This window comes from Schistocerca nitens, chromosome 1 (assembly GCF_023898315.1).
Source record: "Schistocerca nitens isolate TAMUIC-IGC-003100 chromosome 1, iqSchNite1.1, whole genome shotgun sequence".
In the NCBI taxonomy this organism is placed as follows: domain Eukaryota; kingdom Metazoa; phylum Arthropoda; class Insecta; order Orthoptera; family Acrididae; genus Schistocerca; species Schistocerca nitens.
The window spans coordinates 1,008,547,868-1,008,570,309 of record NC_064614.1 but is presented as its reverse complement, the minus strand read 5'-3'; the positions used below and the strand labels follow the sequence as shown (position 1 = coordinate 1,008,570,309).

General features: G+C 43.9%; 1 protein-coding gene across 1 annotated transcript in view; it reads right to left on the bottom strand.

Moving 5' to 3' along the window:
* Window positions 1–836: 836 nt before the first annotated feature.
* The window catches only part of LOC126195593 (transmembrane protein 127-like), a 33,214-nt gene continuing 11,608 nt past the window's right edge, over window positions 837–22,442 (bottom strand). The window contains exons 4-5 of the mRNA XM_049934222.1: window positions 9,921–10,055; window positions 837–4,559 (exon numbers count right to left, since the gene is read on the bottom strand). Coding sequence (XP_049790179.1) covers window positions 4,381–4,559; window positions 9,921–10,055 — 314 coding nt within the window. The 3' untranslated portion in view covers window positions 837–4,380. The remainder of the gene's footprint in view (window positions 4,560–9,920; window positions 10,056–22,442) is intronic.

The window sequence follows — 22,442 nt, the reverse complement described above, 5'->3', positions numbered from 1 at the left end:
ATCACTTCAATGCGACTTTCACAGAGTGGTTGTATATCTGTTGCCCTATGCTTATTGCAAATCATGACCTGGCTCACTTCCAGGAATTTTCTCACCCCAAAATGAGTGCTGCAATGTGTCTGACCTATAAACGGAGTTGTGTAAGGACCTACTGCCTTAATCACTTTTTCTGCACTGGGAGTGGTTGTATAACACCACAGCCCAATCCTCCTGTACGACCAGATTTTATCAAGGAAAGTAAGACTTGCTTTTCCCTTGCTGCCACGTGAGATTTGATTCATTACCCATTTTATACAGGGTATAAATTTTAGAAACTTCTCCAAAAAATTGTTTACAAAGGTGTGACTGTTGAAATCATCAGAGAACTTACTCAGAGTTGTTGTTACCTACATCCAAGTCGATATTGCTTTTTCTGTTAGAGTTTCCTACAATTTTGTATCCATCAGGGGCAGATCTCAGCCTTTTATTTGGTATTTAGTTATTAAGACTGATGAAAGAATTTTTAGCTGAAATTATTAGTATACACGTGTTTTGTATTTAATCAAAATAATTCCATCTGCAAGTAGAATATGTTACGTTTTTCGCCTAACACGGAATTTTCAACTAATAAGCAGAACAAATAATTTGGTATACAAGTGCATTCATCATCTTGCATAACCTCATGTTCTTTATTTTTACATTTCCTATGGATTTCACTTGTTTTTGCGCTTTGATATTTATGTGCAATTTCTGCTGATATTTTACAGATAAGGAGACAATGTCGGTGGGGTTTGGATACTCATTAGAGGAAAAAACCTCGTGAGGAAAATATTTTGTAATATTTAATGATACATTGCATAAAATATGTACAAGACATTTTCAAAAATATAATTCAGATAAAATATTTTCTGGCTCAACAACTTTACAGGATGGATGTTGCAGAGGTAAATATTACTTCAATAAATGTTAATGGTAGCAGTAACAATGTTTACAACACATAAATGTCTCTTCAAAAAACAGTGTTGTCTGGACTGTACAACGGAGAACAAACACTAAAAATAACAACACTAGCTATACTGTAACATCAATAACACAACAGTTAACGAATGCTCAGTGGCGAAGGGCACCTTTACATATTACAGGCAATTTTTATAACATTAATAGAAAACATGATATTCACAAATGATCATCTTCCTCCTAAAATGCAACACACCATTACAGGTATAGAATGTCCAGGTAATTATAACATTGTACAAGTCAAGGGTTTAACTATTGCAGAATTCGAGAGACTACTTTAGGCAACTCTGTACCTCTACGTACATTGTTTGAAGAGTGGCTGCAGAAATATTATGATACTGTACAAAATTTACAAAAATGCAGTCCATGCAAAAGCAATCAATGAATCTTTAAGGAAAAATACAACAATAAAACAATTTATCACCATGATATCACAGGCAAGAAGTTAAATAACAGGCCAGATACAAAATAATACTGAATAATAAGCAAAATAATGAACAGATTTTGTTATTAAATTATATTCAAAGGAATTAATTATATGGCACTTACAAAACAGAATTTCAACAATATTATTCTTTCCCAGCTGCAGAATTGTGGATATATGCAAAGTATATCATTACTTTATTCCAGTAAATTGCAGACAATTTAACACCTCTAGCAAAATGATATTTTATTTCAGTTCAGATTTAGCAATAACAAGTTTTTATGATGTACCAATAAATTGTTAATGGTAGTAACATAAGCAGCGTGTCCACTTTACAGCCACTGGATTGAAAATAATTTGAGCTGAGCTGTGTAACACAAATTTAAAAATTTCCTGCAATTGTAATTTTACTTAATTTATTGTCAGTACAAAGACAGAGGATACCAAAAGAAAGGTATATGCAGAGCCCACAGTGAATGAAAAGATTTAGAAATCCTGTATCATGCATGTCAGTATCTTCTACTTCCTGTTCTCCATTGTTAATCTGATAAAGGAACTTCAGAAAATTGCAGCAACTTAGGATTCAATCTCTCACCCCCCGCCCCCTTTCTCCACCCTGTTCTGCTCCAGCTTGAAAAGCAGATGCCTTTGTCAAAAAAATTATTGTTGTTCATGATTTTATTTGAATAACTATACACAACACAAAACTGAACATAATGTGAAATGTGCTGTAATTAACATTGTCTCATTTCAAATACATTGAAGGCTGAAGGGATTATTATACTGGAGATGACAAACACTTGTCTTGCTCTGATTTGAGAATCATCTAACTTGAACAGTTTAAGATGGCTCATAGTTTAATATCAAATCTGAACCACTAACCAACTTTTTAAATTCACTCAAAGTATTGCCAGATGAAAACTTGGTGCAATCTAACAGGACAGAAAAAGACAATTTAACACCCAAAGAGCCACTTGCGGTACGCAACATAGTTTCATAACTATTGAACCATCATTGTCCCTTTTTCTACAAATTTTCAAAGAAATTCTGCAATACACTATAAACTTTCTCAAAGGCAGATGATTGAAATTTTTGTTTGGAAACTTGACACACTTTGAGATGACAAGTTTCACTAAAAATCACCACATGGAATGGAAAAATATACACTAAGTCAGATGAATCAGAAACACTGCAGCAAAACATAACATAGAAATTACCGAATGTCTGGCCTGTATGAAACAGAACGTAAATATTTAGCACAAGAAATTGTACAATCACCATAACTCTATCACCACTGTGTGTCACTTAGCAAGGGCAACAAATTATTTTCATCCATTAACTGACATTTTACCCTGCAATAAGTGTACAGTCAGTAGGGAAGTAACACAGTTATAGAGCTGGTGAAAGAAAATGGTAAATATACCAATAATCAACTGCATTATTATCAAGGATCAATTTCAAATCATCATTCTGACTATCTTCTGACAAGTTAATGGCTAACTCCTGTCCAACCCAGTTAAGTGTGTGTCTGGAGTCACAACAGTGTTATTTCAAAATTAGTGTTGCAGCACAGCAAGTACAGTCAGTTTTGTTAAACAAATCAAACTGTTTGCAGGCTACAGAAACAAGGTGCAAAACAACACGAATAGAATAGTTCATTTTAGTCTTACTGTGGCTAATAATATACGGCATTTTGTCATTAATTTATTGTCTTCTGTATTCCCAAGATGACTATGCCCCTTATCCATTTGTAATACTAAAAAATGATTATGATAGTTACTCCTCTATTCACTATCTGTGCCGAGTACCGAAACAACTCCCTCTCACTGATACCACACCACGAAATGAACTGCACTGCGAATGCGAATTAATCATAATTCTTAATGCATAAAGAACTGCAGGGGGGCAAGAGACTATAAAGTGTCCCAAACAAAACAAAAATTTAGGGACATCTCTCATACAATCTATCTTTTAGTCAACCACTTTTTGTTATTTTTCTCTAAGCCACAGTATATGACTCCATGCTTACATGCACACACACCTCCACTCCACTTAAAACCTGCAACTTCTGTTTCCTGTGTTTCGTTAAAACTATGTTTCACCTCATCCATCAATTCTGTTCACACAGTACAAAGCAGAAATTTCTCTGAGCCCACGTTATTCACAATTATCTATAACCTCTAATATTCCAAATGTTACACTTTCAGAATTGTTGTTATAAAACAAGTAGAGGTTTGAACGTTATGTTTTACTGTATTCCTGAGATATAATAATCAAACAAGCCTGTGGTGCCTCATTTCATTTATCATTATTGTACCATCAATGTATACCTATTCTTAAAACCACTAATAAACTGTTTAGTTCCCACATAAACATTCATGTAATAGTTTATTTATTATGACATCAAGCACATTTTATTTAAACATGTCTAAAAATAAAAATAAATCAACCACTTTTGTGCTGGAGATCATACACAAAGGACACAAACAGATGTCTAAAATTTTCTTAAAATAGAATTCAGCAAGAAATTTTTTAAAGAAATGTACAGATGCAGCTAGTGCAATGAAATGCAGTCTCTTCTCTTAGACATACACCTACTAAAACTTAATCTAAGCACATATTTAACAAAAAAAAAAGTAATAACAGTTAATGGTGATATGCACAAGGACGAGTTGCATTTAGATAAAAATATGCCGTGGTTTACAATGGAATACAAGCAAGTATATGTTTTTGTACACTGAGATCTGTGTACTGTTTGTAATGGAAAAGCTTTTTTAAAAAATAATAATAATAACAAAATTTCACATAACATTCAACAAAGCTATTCTCCTACAACATTTAACGACCAAGTCACTGTAAGTACTACACGCGTACGCACATATGGTTTAGGACTATTTAATGAGCTACATAAAATATAAAGCAAGTATCACAGGATGTTTTAAGGACTGTTCCACATCAATTTATGGAGAGTACGGTGGTGGAGGTGGGATGCTTTCTAGTGGAGTGCCCCTGCCCCACCCTCCAACTGAGAATGTTTCCAGCCCATCCCAATCGCCAAAGATTCTCTGACGCTCTGTGTCTTCATTTGGCGAGTAATACTGGAGCAGATTACTTGCTGTTGCCAATACTGCAACCACACCTTAAACAATTCGAACAGATAAATCAATAAACTGGCAGCTTTTGTTATAAAATTAATTACACACTACATCAGAATGGAATAAAAATACATGAAGTACATTAAGTTAAAACTATGTCTCTTAATTCCATGCCTGAGAGGTAAAAAAGCCTAAGTTCAATTTCCTCATTTTCAGCTTAGTCATATTTATAACTCCCAGACATGATTTCATTCTTGTATGAAGGGCAGCAGTTGTGTTACAGTTCCACCCAATTTAGGCTGTACCTGAATCAGTCCTGGACTGGAACAAGTGAAGCAGTTTCTGAATTATAAAAATGATCATAAGTTGAAACTGTGAAAAGTATGCCCCTTTACCCCTCAGGTATGGAATTAAATTCCACATGGCAGAGACAGAAAGACCCAATGAAGTATCCATGGACGGAAATAAAAATTACATTTTCAGTAGTAAATAAATGTTCAAAGGCATTTTAATCATGCTTAAAAACATCAACCATCATCATCATCATCATCATCTAAGACTGATTATGCCTTTCAGCGTTCAGTCTGGAGCATAGTCCCCTTATAAAATTCCTCCATGATCTCCTATTCAGTGCTAACATTGGTGCCTCTTCTGATGTTAAGCCTATTACTTCAAAATCATTCTTAACCGAATCCAGGTACCTTCTCCTTGGTCTACCCCGACTCCTCCTACCCTCTACTGCTGAACCCATGAGTCTCTTGGGTAACCTTGCTTCTCCCATGCATGTAACATGACCCCACCATCTAAGCCTGTTCGCCCTGACTGATATATCTACAGAGTTCATTCCCAGTTTTTCTTTGATTTCCTCATTGTGGACACCCTCCTGCCATTGTTCTCATCTACTAGTACCTGCAGTCATCCTAGCTACTTTCATATCCATAACCTGAATCCACCCAGCTTTCGCTCCCATACAACAAATTTGGTCGAAAGATTGAACGGTGCACAGATAGCTTAGTCTTGGTACTTACTTCCTTCTTGCAGAAGAGAGTAGATCGTAGCTGAGCGCTCACTGCATTAGCTTTGCTACACCTCGCTTCCAGTTCTTTCACTATGTTGCCATCCTGTGAGAATATGCATCCTAAGTACTTGAAACCGCCCACCTGTTCTAACTTTGTTCCTCCTATTTGGAACTCAATCCGTTTATATTTCTTTCCCACTGACATTACTTTCGTTTTGGAGATGCTAATCTTCATACCACAGTCCTTACATTTCTGATCTAGCTCTGAAATATTACTTTGCAAACTTTCAATCGAATCTGCCATCACAACTAAGTCATCCGCATATGCAAGACTGCTTATTTTGTGTTCACATATCTTAATCTCACCCAGCCAGTCTATTGTTTTCAACATATGATCCATAAATAATATGAACAGCAGTGGAGACAGGTTGCAGCCTTGTCTTACCCCTGAAACTACTCTGAACCATGAACTCAATTTACTGTCAACTCTAACTGCTGCCTGACTATGTAAAGACCTTTAATTGCTTGCAAAAGTTTGCCTCCTATTCCATAATCTCGTAGAACAGACAATAACTTCCTCCTAGGAACCTGGTCATATGCCTTTTCTAGATCTATAAAGCATAGATACAATTCCCTGTTCCACTCATAACACTTCTCCATTATTTGCCGTAAGTTAAAGATCTGGTCCTGACAACCTCTAAGAGGCCTAAACCCACACTGATTTTCATCCAATTGGTCCTCAACTAATACTCGCACTTTCCTTTCAACAATACCTGAGAAGATTTTACCCACAACGCTGATTAAAGAGATACCTCTGTAGTTGTTACAATCTTTTCTGTTTCCATGTTTAAAGATTGGTGTGATTACTGCTTTCGTCCAGTCTGATGGAACCTGTCCCGACTCCCACGCCATTTCAATTATCCTGTGTAGCCATTTAAGAACTGATATTCCACTGTATTTGACGAGTTCCGACTTAATTTCATCCACCCCAGCCGCTTTATTGCACTGCAATCTATTGACCATTTTCTCCACTTCCTCAAATGTGATACTATTTCAATCATCATTCCTATCCCATTCTACCTCGAAATCTGAAACATTAATGATTGTATTTTCACCTACATTGAGCAACTCTTCAAAATATTCCCTCCATCTGCCCAAGGCATCAACAGGATTCACCAGCAGTTTTCCTGACCTGTCCAAAATACTTGTCATTTCCTTCTTACCTCCCTTTCAAAGACTGCTAATTACACTCCAGAATGGTTTTCCAGCAGCTTGACCCAAAGTCTCCAACCTGTTTCCAAAGTCTTCCTAAGATTTCTTCTTGGATGCTGCAATTATCTGTTTGGCTTTGTTTCTTTCTTCAACACAACTTTCTCTGTCTACCCGAGTTCTAGTATGTAGCCATTTTTGACACACCTTCATTGTCCTTTTACAGGCTGCCTTGACTGTGTCAGTCCACCAAGCTGTTTGCTTCATCCTATCTTTACACACATCCAAGAGTTGTTTCCCGTTCCTGTTGGCCTCCATATCCTCTCCAAATTTACCCATAACCTTTTCATACCCTTCTGTTCGATTTCCAATCCTGGCATTAAAAATCACCCGTGAGCAGAACACTGTCCTTGTCCTTTACTCTAACAACTACATCACTGAGTGTGTCATAAAAACTATCCATCTTATCTTGATCTGTCCCTTCACAATGTGAATATACTGACACAATCCTAATTTTCTTGATAGACACTGTGAAATCTATCCACATCAGTCGTTCGTTTACATACCTTATAGCAACTATGCTGGGTTCCATTTCTTTCCTGATGTAAAGCCCTACACCCCATTGTGCTATTCCTGCTTTGACTCCTGACAGGTAGACATTGTATTCTCCCATTTCCTCTTCTTTCTCACCCCTTACCCGAATGTCACTAACAGCTAAAACGTCCAACCCCATCTTATTTGCAGCCTCTGAGAGCTCTACCTTCTTCCCAGAGTAGCCCCCATTGATATTAATAGCTCCCCATCTAGTTACCATTCACTTGCCGAGTCGTATCTTAGGAGTCCCTGGTGTGTCAATTAGAGGAGGGACTCTGTCACCTTCAAAGGTCCGAGGCATTTTGCTCTGATTGTTGCCAGCATCATATTTAAAGTACCACGGAAGCAGGTTGCTAGCCTTACTTGCCCCGGGTCCCATTGAGTTTTACCCCTAACGGTTGAGGGACTAACTGGTGGATTTTGTAGTCATTGCCGTCTCAGCACAAAGGTGACCATGACTCAAAATATGTCCAAGATGCCCAGCCTTATTCCAAAGTCACTGGTATCCCGACTGTGAGGACCACTTACTTGGCCACTCATATGTTGCCCATGGTTCATGAACTAGGGCATGACAACAGAAACCCACACCATGAACCACATCGACCTTAATTATAAAATTGTTATGGTACCTCCATAAGTGAGTGGAACTCAAAGAGAGTTTTAGTCAGATGTCCGAGCATGATGCATTTCTAAAACTTCACATTGTGCACATTAAGCACAGAGGTATTCCATTCTTTTATACGTATTATCTTCAGATGCTTGATCAGTCCCCACATTTCATTTTGCAAAAGCACTAAAGTCATTTAATACTTCAGGAGTAATTTGTTTAAAAACATGATCCATGTGTTTATTTTGCCTTTTTTCAAATCAGAAGGCCCCCTGCTAACCTGTACAGCTCTCATCCATAGTACACTCCTGGAAATGGAAAAAAGAACACATTGACACTGGTGTGTCAGACCCACCATACTTGCTCCGAACACTGCGAGAGGGCTGTACAAGCAATGATCACACACACGGCACAGCGGACACACCAGGAACCGCGGTGTTGGCCGTCGAATGGCGCTAGCTGCGCAGCATTTGTGCACCGCCGCCGTCAGTGTCAGCCAGTTTGCCGTGCCATACGGAGCTCCATCGCAGGCTTTAACACTGGTAGCATGCCGCGACAGCGTGGACGTGAACCGTATGTGCAGTTGACGGACTTTGACCGAGGGCGTATAGTGGGCATGCGGGAGGCCGGGTGGACGTACCGCCGAATTGCTCAACACGTGGGGCATGAGGTCTCCACAGTACATCGATGTTGTCGCCAGTGGTCGGCGGAAGGTGCACGTGCCCGTCGATCTGGGACCGGACCGCAGCGACGCACGGATGCACGCCAAGACCGTAGGATCCTACGCAGTGCCTAGGGGACCGCACCGCCACTTCCCAGCAAATTAGGGACACTGTTGCTCCTGGGGTATCGGCGAGGACCATTCGCAACCGTCTACATGAAGCTGGGCTACGGTCCCGCACACCGTTAGGCCGTCTTCCGCTCACGCCCCAACATCGTGCAGCCCGCCTCCAGTGGTGTCGCGACAGGCGTGAATGGAGGGACGAATGGAGACGTGTCGTCTTCAGCGATGAGAGTCGCTTCTGCCTTGGTGCCAATGATGGTCGTATGCGTGTTTGGCGCCGTGCAGGTGAGCGCCACAATTAGGACTGCATACAACCGAGGCACACAGGGCCAACACCCGGCATCATGGTGTGGGGAGCGATCTCCTACACTGGCCGTACACCACTGGTGATCGTCGAGGGGACACTGAATAGTGCACGGTACATCCAAACCGTCATCGAACCCATCGTTCTACCATTCCTAGACCGGCAAGGGAACTTGCTGTTCCAACAGGACAATGCACGTCCGCATGTATCCCGTGCCACCCAACGTGCTCTAGAAGGTGTAAGTCAACCACCCTGGCCAGCAAGATCTCCGGATCTGTCCCCCATTGAGCATGTTTGGGACTCGATGAAGCGTCGTCTCACGCGGTCTGCACGTCCAGCACGAACGCTGGTCCAACTGAGGCGCCAGGTGGAAATGGCATGGCAAGCCGTTCCACAGGACTACATCCAGCATCTCTACGATCGTCTCCATGGGAGAATAGCAGCCTGCATTGCTGCGAAAGGTGGATATACACTGTACTAGTGCCGACATTGTGCATGCTCTGTTGCCTGTGTCTATGTGCCTGTGGTTCTGTCAGTGTGATCATGTGATGTATCTGACCCCAGGAATGTGTCAATAAAGTTTCCCCTTCCTGGGACAATGAATTCACGGTGTTCTTATTTCAATTTCCAGGAGTGTATATAGGGTGCAGAGTGCTGATCAGGAAGTGGACCTAATAAGAGATACTAACACTGTACACCGTTTCAGGTGCCAGTGTGATTTGTTTAGGTTTTTTTTCAAGGCTATGATGAAGGCAGTATATACAGCAGAGATGCAGCTTGTGTTTCAAAATTATAAGAGGTTTGCATTTGAATAGGTTATTAACACAAGAGCATAAGTTTCTAACTGTAATACATAATTAAAAATAAACATAAATGAAAAATATGTTACCTGCTGCTGTGATGGTGTAACAACCATACTCGTAAGCCACTTTCACTTCCCTTTCCGGGTTGGAATTTTGAATTACTCTCTGCAGTAACGTTGTGATATAATAGCACAGTCCAATAATGGCAACTACACAAATAACTGGAAAGAGAGGGGGAGAGAGCAAGTATGAGAGCACAAACTTTACAAAAAGTCACTTGCACATATGGCCAACTAAAGAGACATGTTCAGAAAGTAAGAGTAATGTGATCATAATGGGATGTGGTTTTTTTTAACAGCATCACACTACATTCATTCCCTTATGAATTATCAATTATAGTTTGAGAACAACACTAACATTCATTAATATAATACTAGAATGAGATGCTGAATTGCCGATATGCACAAAACAAAAAGACTGTAAGAATGTGAGCTTTCAGGCGAAAAGGCTTTTGTCGAAAATACACACACACGCGCGCACACGCACACGCACACGCGCGCACACGCAGAGTCTCTGACAGGTGAAGCCAGACTGCGAGCAGCAGTGCATGACGAGAGTGGCAACTGGGTGGGGGTAAGGAGGAGGCTGGGGCACAGAGGGGGAGGGATAGCAACGTAGGGGTGGGGAATGGTGAAGTGCTGCTTGTGGGAGCGTACAGGGACGGGGTAAAAAAAGGATAGGGCAGTATGGTGCAGTCTGGAGGTTAGATTGGGGGGGGGGGGGAGGGAGGGCATAGTGGAAAAGGACAGAAGTAAAAAGTCTGAGGAAGCATTGGTGGAACAGAGGGCTGTGTAGTGCTGGAATGCGAACAGGAAAGAGGCTACATGGGTAATGACAATGAGGGTCTGTCAGGAATGTATGATATATTGTAGGGAGAGTTCCCACCTCGACAATTCATAAAAGCTGGTGTTAGTGAGAAGGATCCAGATAACACAGGTTGTGAAGCAGTCACTGACCTGATGAATGTCATATTGAACAGCAGGGTGGTCCAACTGTTTCTTGGCCACAGTTTGTTGGTGACCATTCATGTGGACAGACAGCTTGTTGATTGTCATGCTCACTTAGGATTCAACGCAGCTGTTGCAGCTTAGCTTGTAGATCACATGACTTGTTTCACAGGTAGCTACGCCTTTGGTGGGATAGGTGATGTTTGTGACCGGTCTGGAGAAGGTTGTGGTTGTGGTGGTGGTGGTGGTGGTGGTGGTGGTGGTGGTGGTGGGAGGATGTGTGGGACAAGAGTTGCATCCCATTTTATTACAGGGATATGAGCCACAAGTGCCTTGAAATGAGAAATGTCCTATCCACCATCCTTTCTACGCCTCCTACGGTGATATTCTGCTGCCTATCGAACCTACACAATATACTCGTCCATCCTTACACAACCCCTGGTCCCAACCCCTGCCTCATGGCTCATGTCCCTGTAATAGACTTAGATGCAACACCTGTTCTGTACTTTCTCCGAACCACACCTGCTCCAGTCTGGTCACAAACATCACCTATCCTATCAGAAGCACAGATACCTGTGAAACCAGTCGAGTGATCAACACAATCAAACATCTTTGCTAAATCAAAAAAGATGCCTAGCATTTGAAACCTTAATCCATCCAGTACCTTATAGAGAAAAGAAAATATAGTATTTTCAGTTCTACATTTGATAGCAGACACTTCCTTCGCAACTGACCACACAGTTTTAATTTTATCCTATAACTTAGCTATTCTATTTTCATACCACATAGCTTTACTGTGACTATTTCTAACATTTTGATGTAATTCCCACTTTGTTCTACAAGATATTCTTATCCCACTAGTAAGCCACACAAGCTACCTTTTATTGCTATTACCCCATTTAGAATGTTCTAATGGAAAGCAATTCACAAAGAGCAAGAGAAATGTGTTAAGGAAAGCATTATATTTGTCATCTATGTTATCGGCACTACAAATGTCCTGCCACTCTTGTTCCTTGACTAGGTTTAAAGAACTATCTGTTGCTGTTTTCTACAAGTTTGTAATTATATACAACACTTGTCTGAGTACAAAAATCTTTTAGTGTTAAAATTTGTGCATCATGGTCCGAAAGGCCATTCACCCTTTTACCAACAGAATGCCCAACTAGTAATGAAGAATGAAAAAAAAATATTGTCTATGGCCGTGCTACTGTTCCCCTGCACCCTGGTTGGAAAAAATACAGTCTGCGTCAGATCATATAAATTTAGGACATCTTCCAACATCCTTTTTCTTGCACAATCACATACAAAATTAATATTCACATAGAACTAATTTTTGGTACTTCCTATAACGTGAACCAAGAACCCTCTCTGGTTTTGAGCAGAAATGCTCTGAATTCAGAGTTGGGGACCTATAAACAACAACAGTTAGAGATTTAGTTCACTAAACTCAACTGCCCCAGCACAACTTTCAAATACCTGTTCAGTGCAGTGCCATGATACATCTACGGACTCAAATGGCATACTTTTTTTTATGTACATTGCCACTACCCCACTCCGCTAAGAACTCCTTGAAAAAACAGCCAGATAATCTGTATTCCGCTGAAGGAAGCCTTTGAACTGTCACATTATTTAAGTGGTGCTCTGATATATCAATAATGTCAAAGTCAACATCTATAAGCAGTTCACTAACTTTATCTCTAATACCTCTCATATTTTGATGAAATATGCTAATTCCTTCTCTATGAGAGGCTAGTTAAACTCATGAAGAAGACAGCTCACTCAAAACACACATTTGCAGGATGTGCTGTTGAAGATATCTCCAAAATAAATTACCAAGACATTGTGGCCTACTTGATGATCCTACTGTACTATGTACAGGGTTTTTGAAGTTCAAAGAACACCTGCAATCACTTATGTAAACATTCAATCTTTACTGAAGTGAAATTATGGTTAGCGAAACCTCATACTGCCATATATGTGCTCTGAAAGTGAAGTATGAGAAAGTCGTGCTCTGGACACAGCAGAAACGTTTTCAGTTTACTTCACAAAAACTTAAAATGGAAATGACTCACCATATTCCATTTATTCTTGTAATGTGTTCCAACACGTCAATAAAGCTATGAAAAGTGTCAATTGACTTCAGATTTATGTTTTCTTTGCATTTAAAATTTCCAATATATATCAAGTTACCCATTATGAGGCAATTATGCCGAATACCTTCCTAAGTATATGTGTGTGAAGTTACACCTTGAATGGCTTAACTTTGTACACAATATTTTTAACAAGTCATAAACATGATTTCCATTTATAATTTGCCTTAAGAACCCTGATGACCTACACAAACCCATTTCTATCAATTACATAACTAATCATACTTAACAAAATCAAGAAGACATAAAAAATGTACGTCAAGTAACCCCATTTGATGGTACATAGTAAGGCAAGTCATAACACAAGTAAAAAATAGATGGCAGAATTATGTACTATCTTCTTAAACCCCAGAACTTAGAAATTATTTCTCAGTGAGCTACAGATTGTCACATATTGATGGCATAATATAAACAAGTGAAAGACACATTCACTGTATGACAATTTCAGAACATTCATAAAAGCTGCTGCACACTAAAATATCATGAATGAAAGCTTTGGTCAGCACCAAGAGCACTTGCCCGAAACCAGTTAAAAAAATGAGAACAAGGTTGTCAAAGTAGTAGAAATGCATTTTTCCAAGGATCATTTGTAGAATAATGTAGGATACGTCAGCTTCATACAAGAAAAATTTAAGTCATATGTACACATAGATATACACATGTATTTAATGAGAAGAGGACTTGGTTAAAGGATGACCGGATCATACAATGCACCAGGAAAGTCTTTCGAAAACTGGTCAACTTACACAAACCTCGGAAATATTCACTTTTAAGACTTTTTGTGGGCCCCATCATGAACACCATTTGGCTTACTGTAACAGTAGCACTCTCACTCTCAAACTGTAGCTTTTTGTACAAATGGGGACTACACTGTAAAAGCAACAAGTGATTCTTAACAAAAATCTTCCCTCTGGAATGCTCGCCTCAAACAATACTGAATCAAGACAGTCTACAGTTCACACTTTAATTATTCTCAGAACTTAGTCTCATGGTTCGACAATTATCCACAGAGGCCATACAATTTTATTTTTAAGAGTTCATAGGTGGTGGTGGTTAGTGTTTAACGTCCCGTCGACAACGAGGTCATTAGAGACGGAGCGCAAGCTCGGGTTAGGGAAGGATTGGGATGGAAATCGGCCGTGCCTTTTCAAAGGAACCATCCCGGCATTTGCCTGAAATGATTTAGGGAAATCACGGAAAACCTAAATCAGGATGGCTGGAGACGGGATTGAACCATCGTCCTCCCGAATGCGAGTCCAGTGTGCTATCCACTGCGCCACCTCGCTCGGTAGTTCATAGGTAATGCCAATAAGGGAGCCAACATTCACAGTAAGTTTTCCAGAGATGGCCATAGGTCTTGAATCTCATATCTGACAGCATGACCTCTGGGACACGAAGTCCATACGCAGTATATCTATGATGCACATACTGAAGTTCACACCTTTGGGTGGATGCCAGAGTGGGTGAAAATGATGAATCTAGTCCCCTTTACTAATGGCACCAATTTGTTCACAAATGGCAAAACTTTTAGCATACATATCAAGTATCAACATGCTGATTTTAATGTAGTTGTTCTACATTCTACACATTTCTAGATAAGATTCAGATTGCTTTAACATTAACATGGATAATTTATTTAATTAAATTATTTATGCTGCAGTGGAAATGTCTTTTATGTTCAAAGTTCTTCCTTCAGGCATCAGTCGCAAGCTGTAGAGCTTTGTGTCATAGAATTAGCAGAGACCATTGCTATGGGCAGCTGCCAACCCAGTGAAGAAGGCACACGGTAGTAGTAAGGGCAAAAGCTAAGTAGTGTCTTGTTGGGGCACTTCATTGTTACTTCACGAATATAAAAGATTCAAATAGTGTGTTAGTCGGAAAAAAGTAACCAACAGATCAAGGCTGATTCAAGATAAGCAGAAATATATGACATTAACTGTGAAATGAGGCCATTTCTACCTCCTAAGAAGAGAAGGGACATTCATATCTGACTAGATTATGAAAGTAAATGTCTTTATAATACTTTATTAGAACTGATTACCAGTTTCAGTTTTGCAGCCATTAGATCTAAAAACATAGCAGCATCACACAGGCACGTAATCAGTACATCATAAATTGACTAAACACCTATGTGATGTTACTGATTTTTTAGAACTGATGGCGATTGTAAAATCCAAAATGGGTTACCAATTTTTATTAAATATTATGTGACCAACACATTGATTTATAATCCAAATGACTTTATACTGAAATTAACACATCTGTGGGACTCTTATGTTTGAAGAAAAAATTACCTATTCCTTACAACTGGGATATTCTGAATAATCACTGTATACAATTGTGAATCTACTATTTACTAAACTGATAAGAGGAACCAACACCTTGAGCAAAAACAGACAAAATATCTTGCAAAAAAAATTTTAAAAAATAGCACCCTTATTGGTAAAAAGTGCCGTAATTGCTATTAAAGTTTGAAATTTTCTGATTACACTGAATTCAATAACTGAAACGACAGAAGGGATACAAAAGTGACATTTAACTGCCACAGAGGTAATTTCAAACTACTTGTTGCTGTGGTCTTCAGTCCAGAGACTGATTTGATGCAGCTCTCTATGCTACTCTACCCTGTGCAAGGTTCTTCATCTCCGAGTACTTACTGCAACCTACATCCTTCTGAATCTGTTTAGTGTAATCTCTTGGTCTCCCTCTACGATCTTGACTAGAAGAAGTCAAGTTGTGCCACAAATTTCTATTCTCTCCAATTCTATTCAATACCTCCTCATTAGTTATGTGATCTACCCATCTAATCTTTAGCATCCTTCTGTAGCACCACATTTTGAAAGCTTCTATTCTCTTCTCTTTCAAACACAACTCCATAGAATTACTTTACACTACAACGCTGGCTGGTAACGCAGTGCAGCAATGAAGATTGTCACAGAACAAAAATATGTGTTTGTAATGTAGTTCAGTGCTCGGATGACAATGGTGAAAACCATTGTTCACTATCAATTAAACTTAGTTCTGGAAAAACAATTTCACTTGCACTCTGCCACATTATTTATGTTGTCACAGTGTTTAGCACATTCCATTAGGTTGGTTGGTTTGTGGGATTTAAAGGGACCAGACTGCGATGGTCATCAGTCCCTTTTTCCAAAAAATTAAAACCGCCCAAAGAGAATAAAAAAACGAACAGCAGGAAAGACGTCAGACGACACAGGACGAGAAAGACTCCGACAGAGAGCAGACAAAACAAAGTAAAACACACAGAGTGTGACTGTGGTTGGCCGACCATAGAGAAAAAAAGAGGAAAAGCCAACCACCAAGAACACATTAAAAACTCAGTTTAAAATCAGAGGCTAGAAGCCAGAATCAACGCTAAAAAAAAAAAAAAAAAACACTCAGATTAAACTATAAAAACCCCCTGCCCGAATAAAATGCAATACTAAGTCCACCAAGGCAGGGTCATCTAGTAAAAGGGCAGGGAGCGTGTCAGGCAGTGCGAACGTCTGCCTGAGCACAGCTAAAAGCGGACACTCCAATAAAATGTGCCCCACAGATAAAACGGAGCCGCAGCGACACAGAGGCGGGTCCTCACGGCGCAATACGCAATAAGTGGCCGTGTGTCAGCCAAGTGTGCCCAATGCGCAGCCGGCAGAGGACAACAGACTCCTTGCGAGAGACCCGCAAGGAGGAGCGCCACACACCGGTAGCCCCCTTGATGGCCCGAAGTTTGTTGCGTGAAGGTAGGGCGCGCCATTCAGTGTCCCAAAGGTCCAGAATTTTGCGGCGTAGGAATGCTCGCAAATCTGTCTCTGGGAGGCCAACGTCCAGAGATGGTGCACTAGTCGCCTCTTTCGCCAGCCGGTCAACATTCTCATTGCCGGGGATCCCAACATGGCCTGGGGTCCACACGAAGACCGCAGAGCGGCCGCAACGCGCAAGAGTATGCAGGGACTCATGGATAGCCATCACCAGACGGGAACGAGGAAAACACTGGTCAAGAGCTCGTAAACTGCTCAGGGAATCGCTACAGATAACGAAGGACTCACCTGAGCAGGAGCGGATATACTCTAGGGCTCGAAAGATGGCGACCAGCTCCGCAGTGTAAACGCTGCAGCCAGCCGGCAAGGAACGTTGTTCGGAATGGTCCCCTAGAGTGAGCGCATAACCGACTCGACCAGCAACCATCGAGCCGTCTGTGTAAACAATGCCAGAGCCCTGATACGTGGCCAGGATGGAATAAAAGCGGCGGCGGAAGGCCTCTGGAGGGACTGAGTCATTCGGGCACTGTGCCAAGTCGAGCCGAAGGCAAGGGCGACGAACACACCATGGGGGTGTATAGAAAGTAGCCCGGAAAGGAGGTGGAACAGTGAAAACCTGAAGCCCAGAGAGAAGCTCTTTGACGCGGACCGCTATTGTACAACCAGAGCGGGGCCGACGTTCTGGCAGACGGACGACCGATCGCGGGACGATAGTTAGGATGCCCGGGCGGGCTTAGAACATGGGCAGCATAAGCGGCCAGCAAACGTTGGCGTCGGAACCGCAGTGGAGGTACACCTGCCTCCACTAGTACGCTGTCCACAGGGCTGGTGCGGAAAGCACCAGTGGCAAGGCGTATCCCGCTGTGGAGAATTGGGTCCAGCACCCGTAACGCAGATGGGGATGCTGAGCCATAAGCCAGGCTCCCATAATCCAGGCGGGACTGGATTAACGCCTGGTAGAGCCGTAACAGGGTAGAGCGGTCGGCGCCCCAGCGGGTGTGGCTCAAACATCGCAGAGCATTGAGATGCCGCCAACACGCCTGTTTGAGCTGCCGGATATGAGGCAGCCAAGTCAACCGGGCATCGAAAACCACCCCCAAAAACCTGTGGGTCTCCACCACAGCAAGCAGTTCGTCGGCAAGATAAAGCCGCGGCTCAGGATGGACTGTTCGGCGCCGGCAGAAATGCATAACGCGGGTCTTGGCTGCCGAAAACTGAAACCCATGCGCTACAGCCCAACACTGCGCCTTACGGATAGCGCCCTGTAGCTGACGTTCAACAGCTGCAATGCCAGTAGAGCTGTAGTAAACGCAAAAGTCGTCAGCATACAGGGAAGCGGAGACAGAATTTCCCACGGCCGCAGCAAGCCCATTAATGGCTATTAAAAACAGACAGACACTTAAAACAGAACCCTGTGGCACACCGTTCTCCTGGACGTGGGAGGAACTATACGAGGCCGCGACTTGCACGCGGAAGGTACGACATGACAGAAAATTGCGGATAAAAATCGGCAGAGGACCACGAAGACCCCATCCATGAAGCGTAGAAAGGATGTGATGACGCCATGTCGTATCGTATGCCTTCCGCATGTCGAAAAAGACAGCGACCAGGTGCTGACGGCGGGCAAAGGCAGTACGGATGGCCGACTCCAGGCTCACCAGATTGTCGGTGGCGGAGCGGCCTTTACGGAACCCACCCTGAGACGGAGCCAGAAGGCCCCGAGACTCCAGTACCCAATTCAAGCGCCGGCTCACCATCCGTTCAAGCAACTTGCAAAGAACGTTGGTGAGGCTAATGGGACGGTAGCTGTCCACCTCCAGAGGGTTCTTTCCAGGTTTCAAAACGGGGATGACAATGCCTTCCCGCCATTGCGACGGAAACTCCCCCTCGACCCAAAGACGGTTGTAAAGATCGAGAAGGCGCCGCTGGCAGTCCACTGAAAGGTGCTTCAGCATCTGACAGTGGATGCCATCTGGCCCAGGAGCGGTATCAGGGCAAGCAGCTAGGGCACTGCGAAATTCCCACTCACTAAATGGAGCATTGTAATATTCTAGGTGGTTGGTGCGAAACGAAAGGCTCCGACGTTCCATCCACTCTTTAATGGAGCGGAAGGCCTGGGGGTAATTCGCAGAAGCGGAACTCATAGCAAAATGCTCTGCTAAGCGATTTGCAATGACGTCGGAGTCAGTACAAACTACTCCATTCAGTGAGAGCGCAGGGACGCTGACAGGTGGCCGATAGCCATAGACGCGTCGAATCTTGGCCCAGACCTGCGATGGAGTGACATGGAGGCCAATGGTGGACACATACCGCTCCCAGCACTCCTTCTTGCGTTGGCGGATAAGGAGGCGGGCCCGCGCACGCAGCCGTTTGAAGGCGATAAGGTGGTCTATGGAGGGATGTCGCTTGTGACGCTGGAGCGCCCGCCGGCGATCTTTAATCGCTTCAGCGATCTCAGGCGACCACCAAGGCACAGCCTTCCGCCGAGGGGACCCAGAAGAACGGGGAATGGCAGATTCGGCGGCAGTAACGATGCCGGTGGTGACCGATTGAACCACCGCATCAATGTCAGCAGTAGAGAGAGGCTCAAAAGCGGCAGTGGAGGAGAACAAGTCCCAGTCAGCCTTATTCATAGCCCATCTGCTAGGGCACCCAGAAGAGTGGCGCTGTGGTAGTGACAAAAAGATCGGAAAGTGGTCACTACCACACAGGTCGTCATGCACACTCCATTGCACAGACGGCAAGAGGCTATGGCTACAGATGGAAAGGTCAATGGCGGAGTAGGTGCCATGCGCCACACTGAAGTGTGTGAAGGCACCATCATTTAACAGCGAGAGATCGAGCTGCGACAATAAATGCTCAACAATGGCGCCTCGACCTGTTGCCACTGACCCACCCCACAGAGGGTTATGGACGTTGAAGTCGCCCAATAGCAAGAAAGGTGGCAGCAATTGGGCGACCAGTGCAGCCAGGACTTGCTGCAAGACATCACCATCCGGTGGAATGTAAAGACTGCAGACGGTAACAGCCTGTGGCGTCCACACGCGTACAGCGACAGCCTCTAAAGGTGTCTGGAGAGGGACAGACTCGCTGTGCAGAGTGTGAAGGACATACATGCAGACGCCACCAGACACCCTTTCATAAGCTGCTCGGTTCTTATAATAACCCCGATAGCCACGGAGGGCGGGGGTTCGCATTGCTGGAAACCAAGTTTCCTGGAGAGCAATGCAAAAGAAAGGGTGAAGGCTGATAAGTTGGCGGAGCTCAGCTAGATGGTGGAAGAAACCGCTGAGTTCCACTGGAGGATGGTATTGGCCATGGCTGGGAAAGGCGTGACGGGACGGGGAAGGCAGATTACGCCGCTGGGTCACCTGCTGCCTCCAAGTGAGCACCTGTGCCAGTGCTTTCCATGGCGTCGGAGGGACTGGCGAGATCGAGGTCCTCAGCAGACGCCAGGATCTCCACCTCGTCCTCAGACGCAGAGTTTGAAGGTTGCGGTGGGACAGGTGCCACCGCAATGTCAGGATGCTTGGGAGCCTTTTTCTTCAACTGCTTCGCACGCTGTGCCTTTGGAGGGTCTGGCTGGGAGGGCCCCACTGGGTCAGTCTCGGGGACGGACGACGACCGTGAAGCCCTATGACCAGCGACCGGTTGTTGTTTCAAACCTTTGCGGGTTTCCGCTTTGACACTGGGCGGAGCCTGGGAAGGGAGGGCCCCAAGGGACCCCTTCCTGGCTAGAGTAGCCGAAGAAGCCCCACGCTTCTCCGGCTGGGAAGGGGGGACGAATGTCCCCGATTGTTGGGGTGGTGTTGCTCCTGGAGTAGATGGAGCAACAGAGGGGGAAGTGCCCCCCACAACCAAGGGGGCCAGTTCATTGTGACATAGCTGAGAGGCAACAGTACGTGACGACACAGGAGAGGATCGGATCGCTGTTGCAGCAGCGGCATAGGAGGATGTCATGGGCACGGGATGTAGCCGCTCATATTTCCGCCTTGCCTCGGTGTAGCTCAGGCGGTCCAGAGTCTTATATTCCATTATCTTCCTTTCTTTCTGGAAGATGCTACAGTCCGGCGAGCAGGGGGAATGGTGTTCTCCGCAGTTAACACAGATAGGAGGCGGGGCACATGGAGTATCAGGATGCGAAGGACGTCCACAATCCCGACATGTGATGCTGGAAGTACAGCGAGATGACATGTGCCCGAACTTCCAGCATTTAAAACACCGCATCGGAGGAGGGATATATGGCTTCACATCACAACGGTAAACCATCACCTTAACCTTTTCGGGTAATACATCACCCTCAAAGGCCAAGATGAAGGCACCGGTGGCTACCTGATTATCCCTCGGACCCCGATGGACGCGCCGGACGAAGTGAACACCTCGTCATTCGAGGTTGGCGCGTAATTCATCGTCGGACTGCAGAAGAAGATCCCTGTGGAATATAATACCCTGGACCATGTTGAGACTCTTATGCGGCGTGATGCTAACTGAAACATCCCCCAACTTGTCACAATTGAGCAACCTCCGTGACTGGGCAGAGGATGCCGTTTGGATGAGCACAGAACCAGAGCGCATCTTGGACAAGCCCTCCACCTCCCCGAACTTGTCCTCTAAATGCTCCACAAAAAACTGGGGCTTGGTTGACATAAACGATTCCCCATCAACTCGCGTAAACACAAGGAACCGAGGTGAATAGTCTCCACTGCCTTCTTTTGCCATACGTTCCTCCCATGGAGTGGCCAGGGAGGGAAATGATCGTGGTTCGTATTTCCTGCCGTTGAGGTTAGACCTCGATCGCTTAGAGACTGCTGGTGGAGGCCCACCAGCGAGAGATGATGTACCACGCTTAATTGCGGGTCATCCGCCCTGATGCCACCTACTCCGACCAAGGGCCCTCCCCACGGGCGCCACCCAGCCGCAGCAATAGCCACCTGGCAGGACGGCCATTGCCGGGAGTCCTGATGCCCCAAGGAGATGGGCATCTACTCCTTGGCATACGTGGGGAGTTAACGGCGCAGGCATCAGTAGAGCGATCCCTGTGTTGTCAGGGGGCTACAACCAAGAGGGTACATGGCGGCCCCACCACAACGGGCTGGCTACCGTGCTGGATCTTAAGTGCAAAACTGTCCAAGGGCGTCGTCGCAGTTAAAAGAAACACTGCAGAGTGCAGCGTGGAAACGCCCAAGAGATCGAAAACGAGCGGGACACCATTGCAACGACGAGAAAGCCGGCTAAAGGTCTAATTGCACGACGGATACAGTGCACCATGTGAGGCGCCCTTCCCCAATTGGCTCGCTCTTCGGAATAATTCAGAAAAATGGAGGTCAAACCCGAGAGGGGACCTTCACATAAGGCCGAAACATTTGAGACTCCTTTTAGTCGCCTCTTACGACAGGCAGGAATACCGCGGGCCTATTCTTACCCCCGAACCCGCAGGGGGGGCACATTCCATTACTTTAGGAATATTATAGCCTGGTGATGGGAGTGGAGAGGGGAGGTGGAGATGGCAACTTGAGGTAGGTGAAGGGAAGTTGCAACTGCATCAGTCAATCGACTACCTCACTATAAGATCACATAGTGTCAATTCTTGATAACTGTACATCTCCTAACATGAGTAATATTGTTTGCGCATGTTCGCGGATTTCTTATACTCTGCGATGTCCAGTAAGTGTGTTAATTCAGCAAATTTT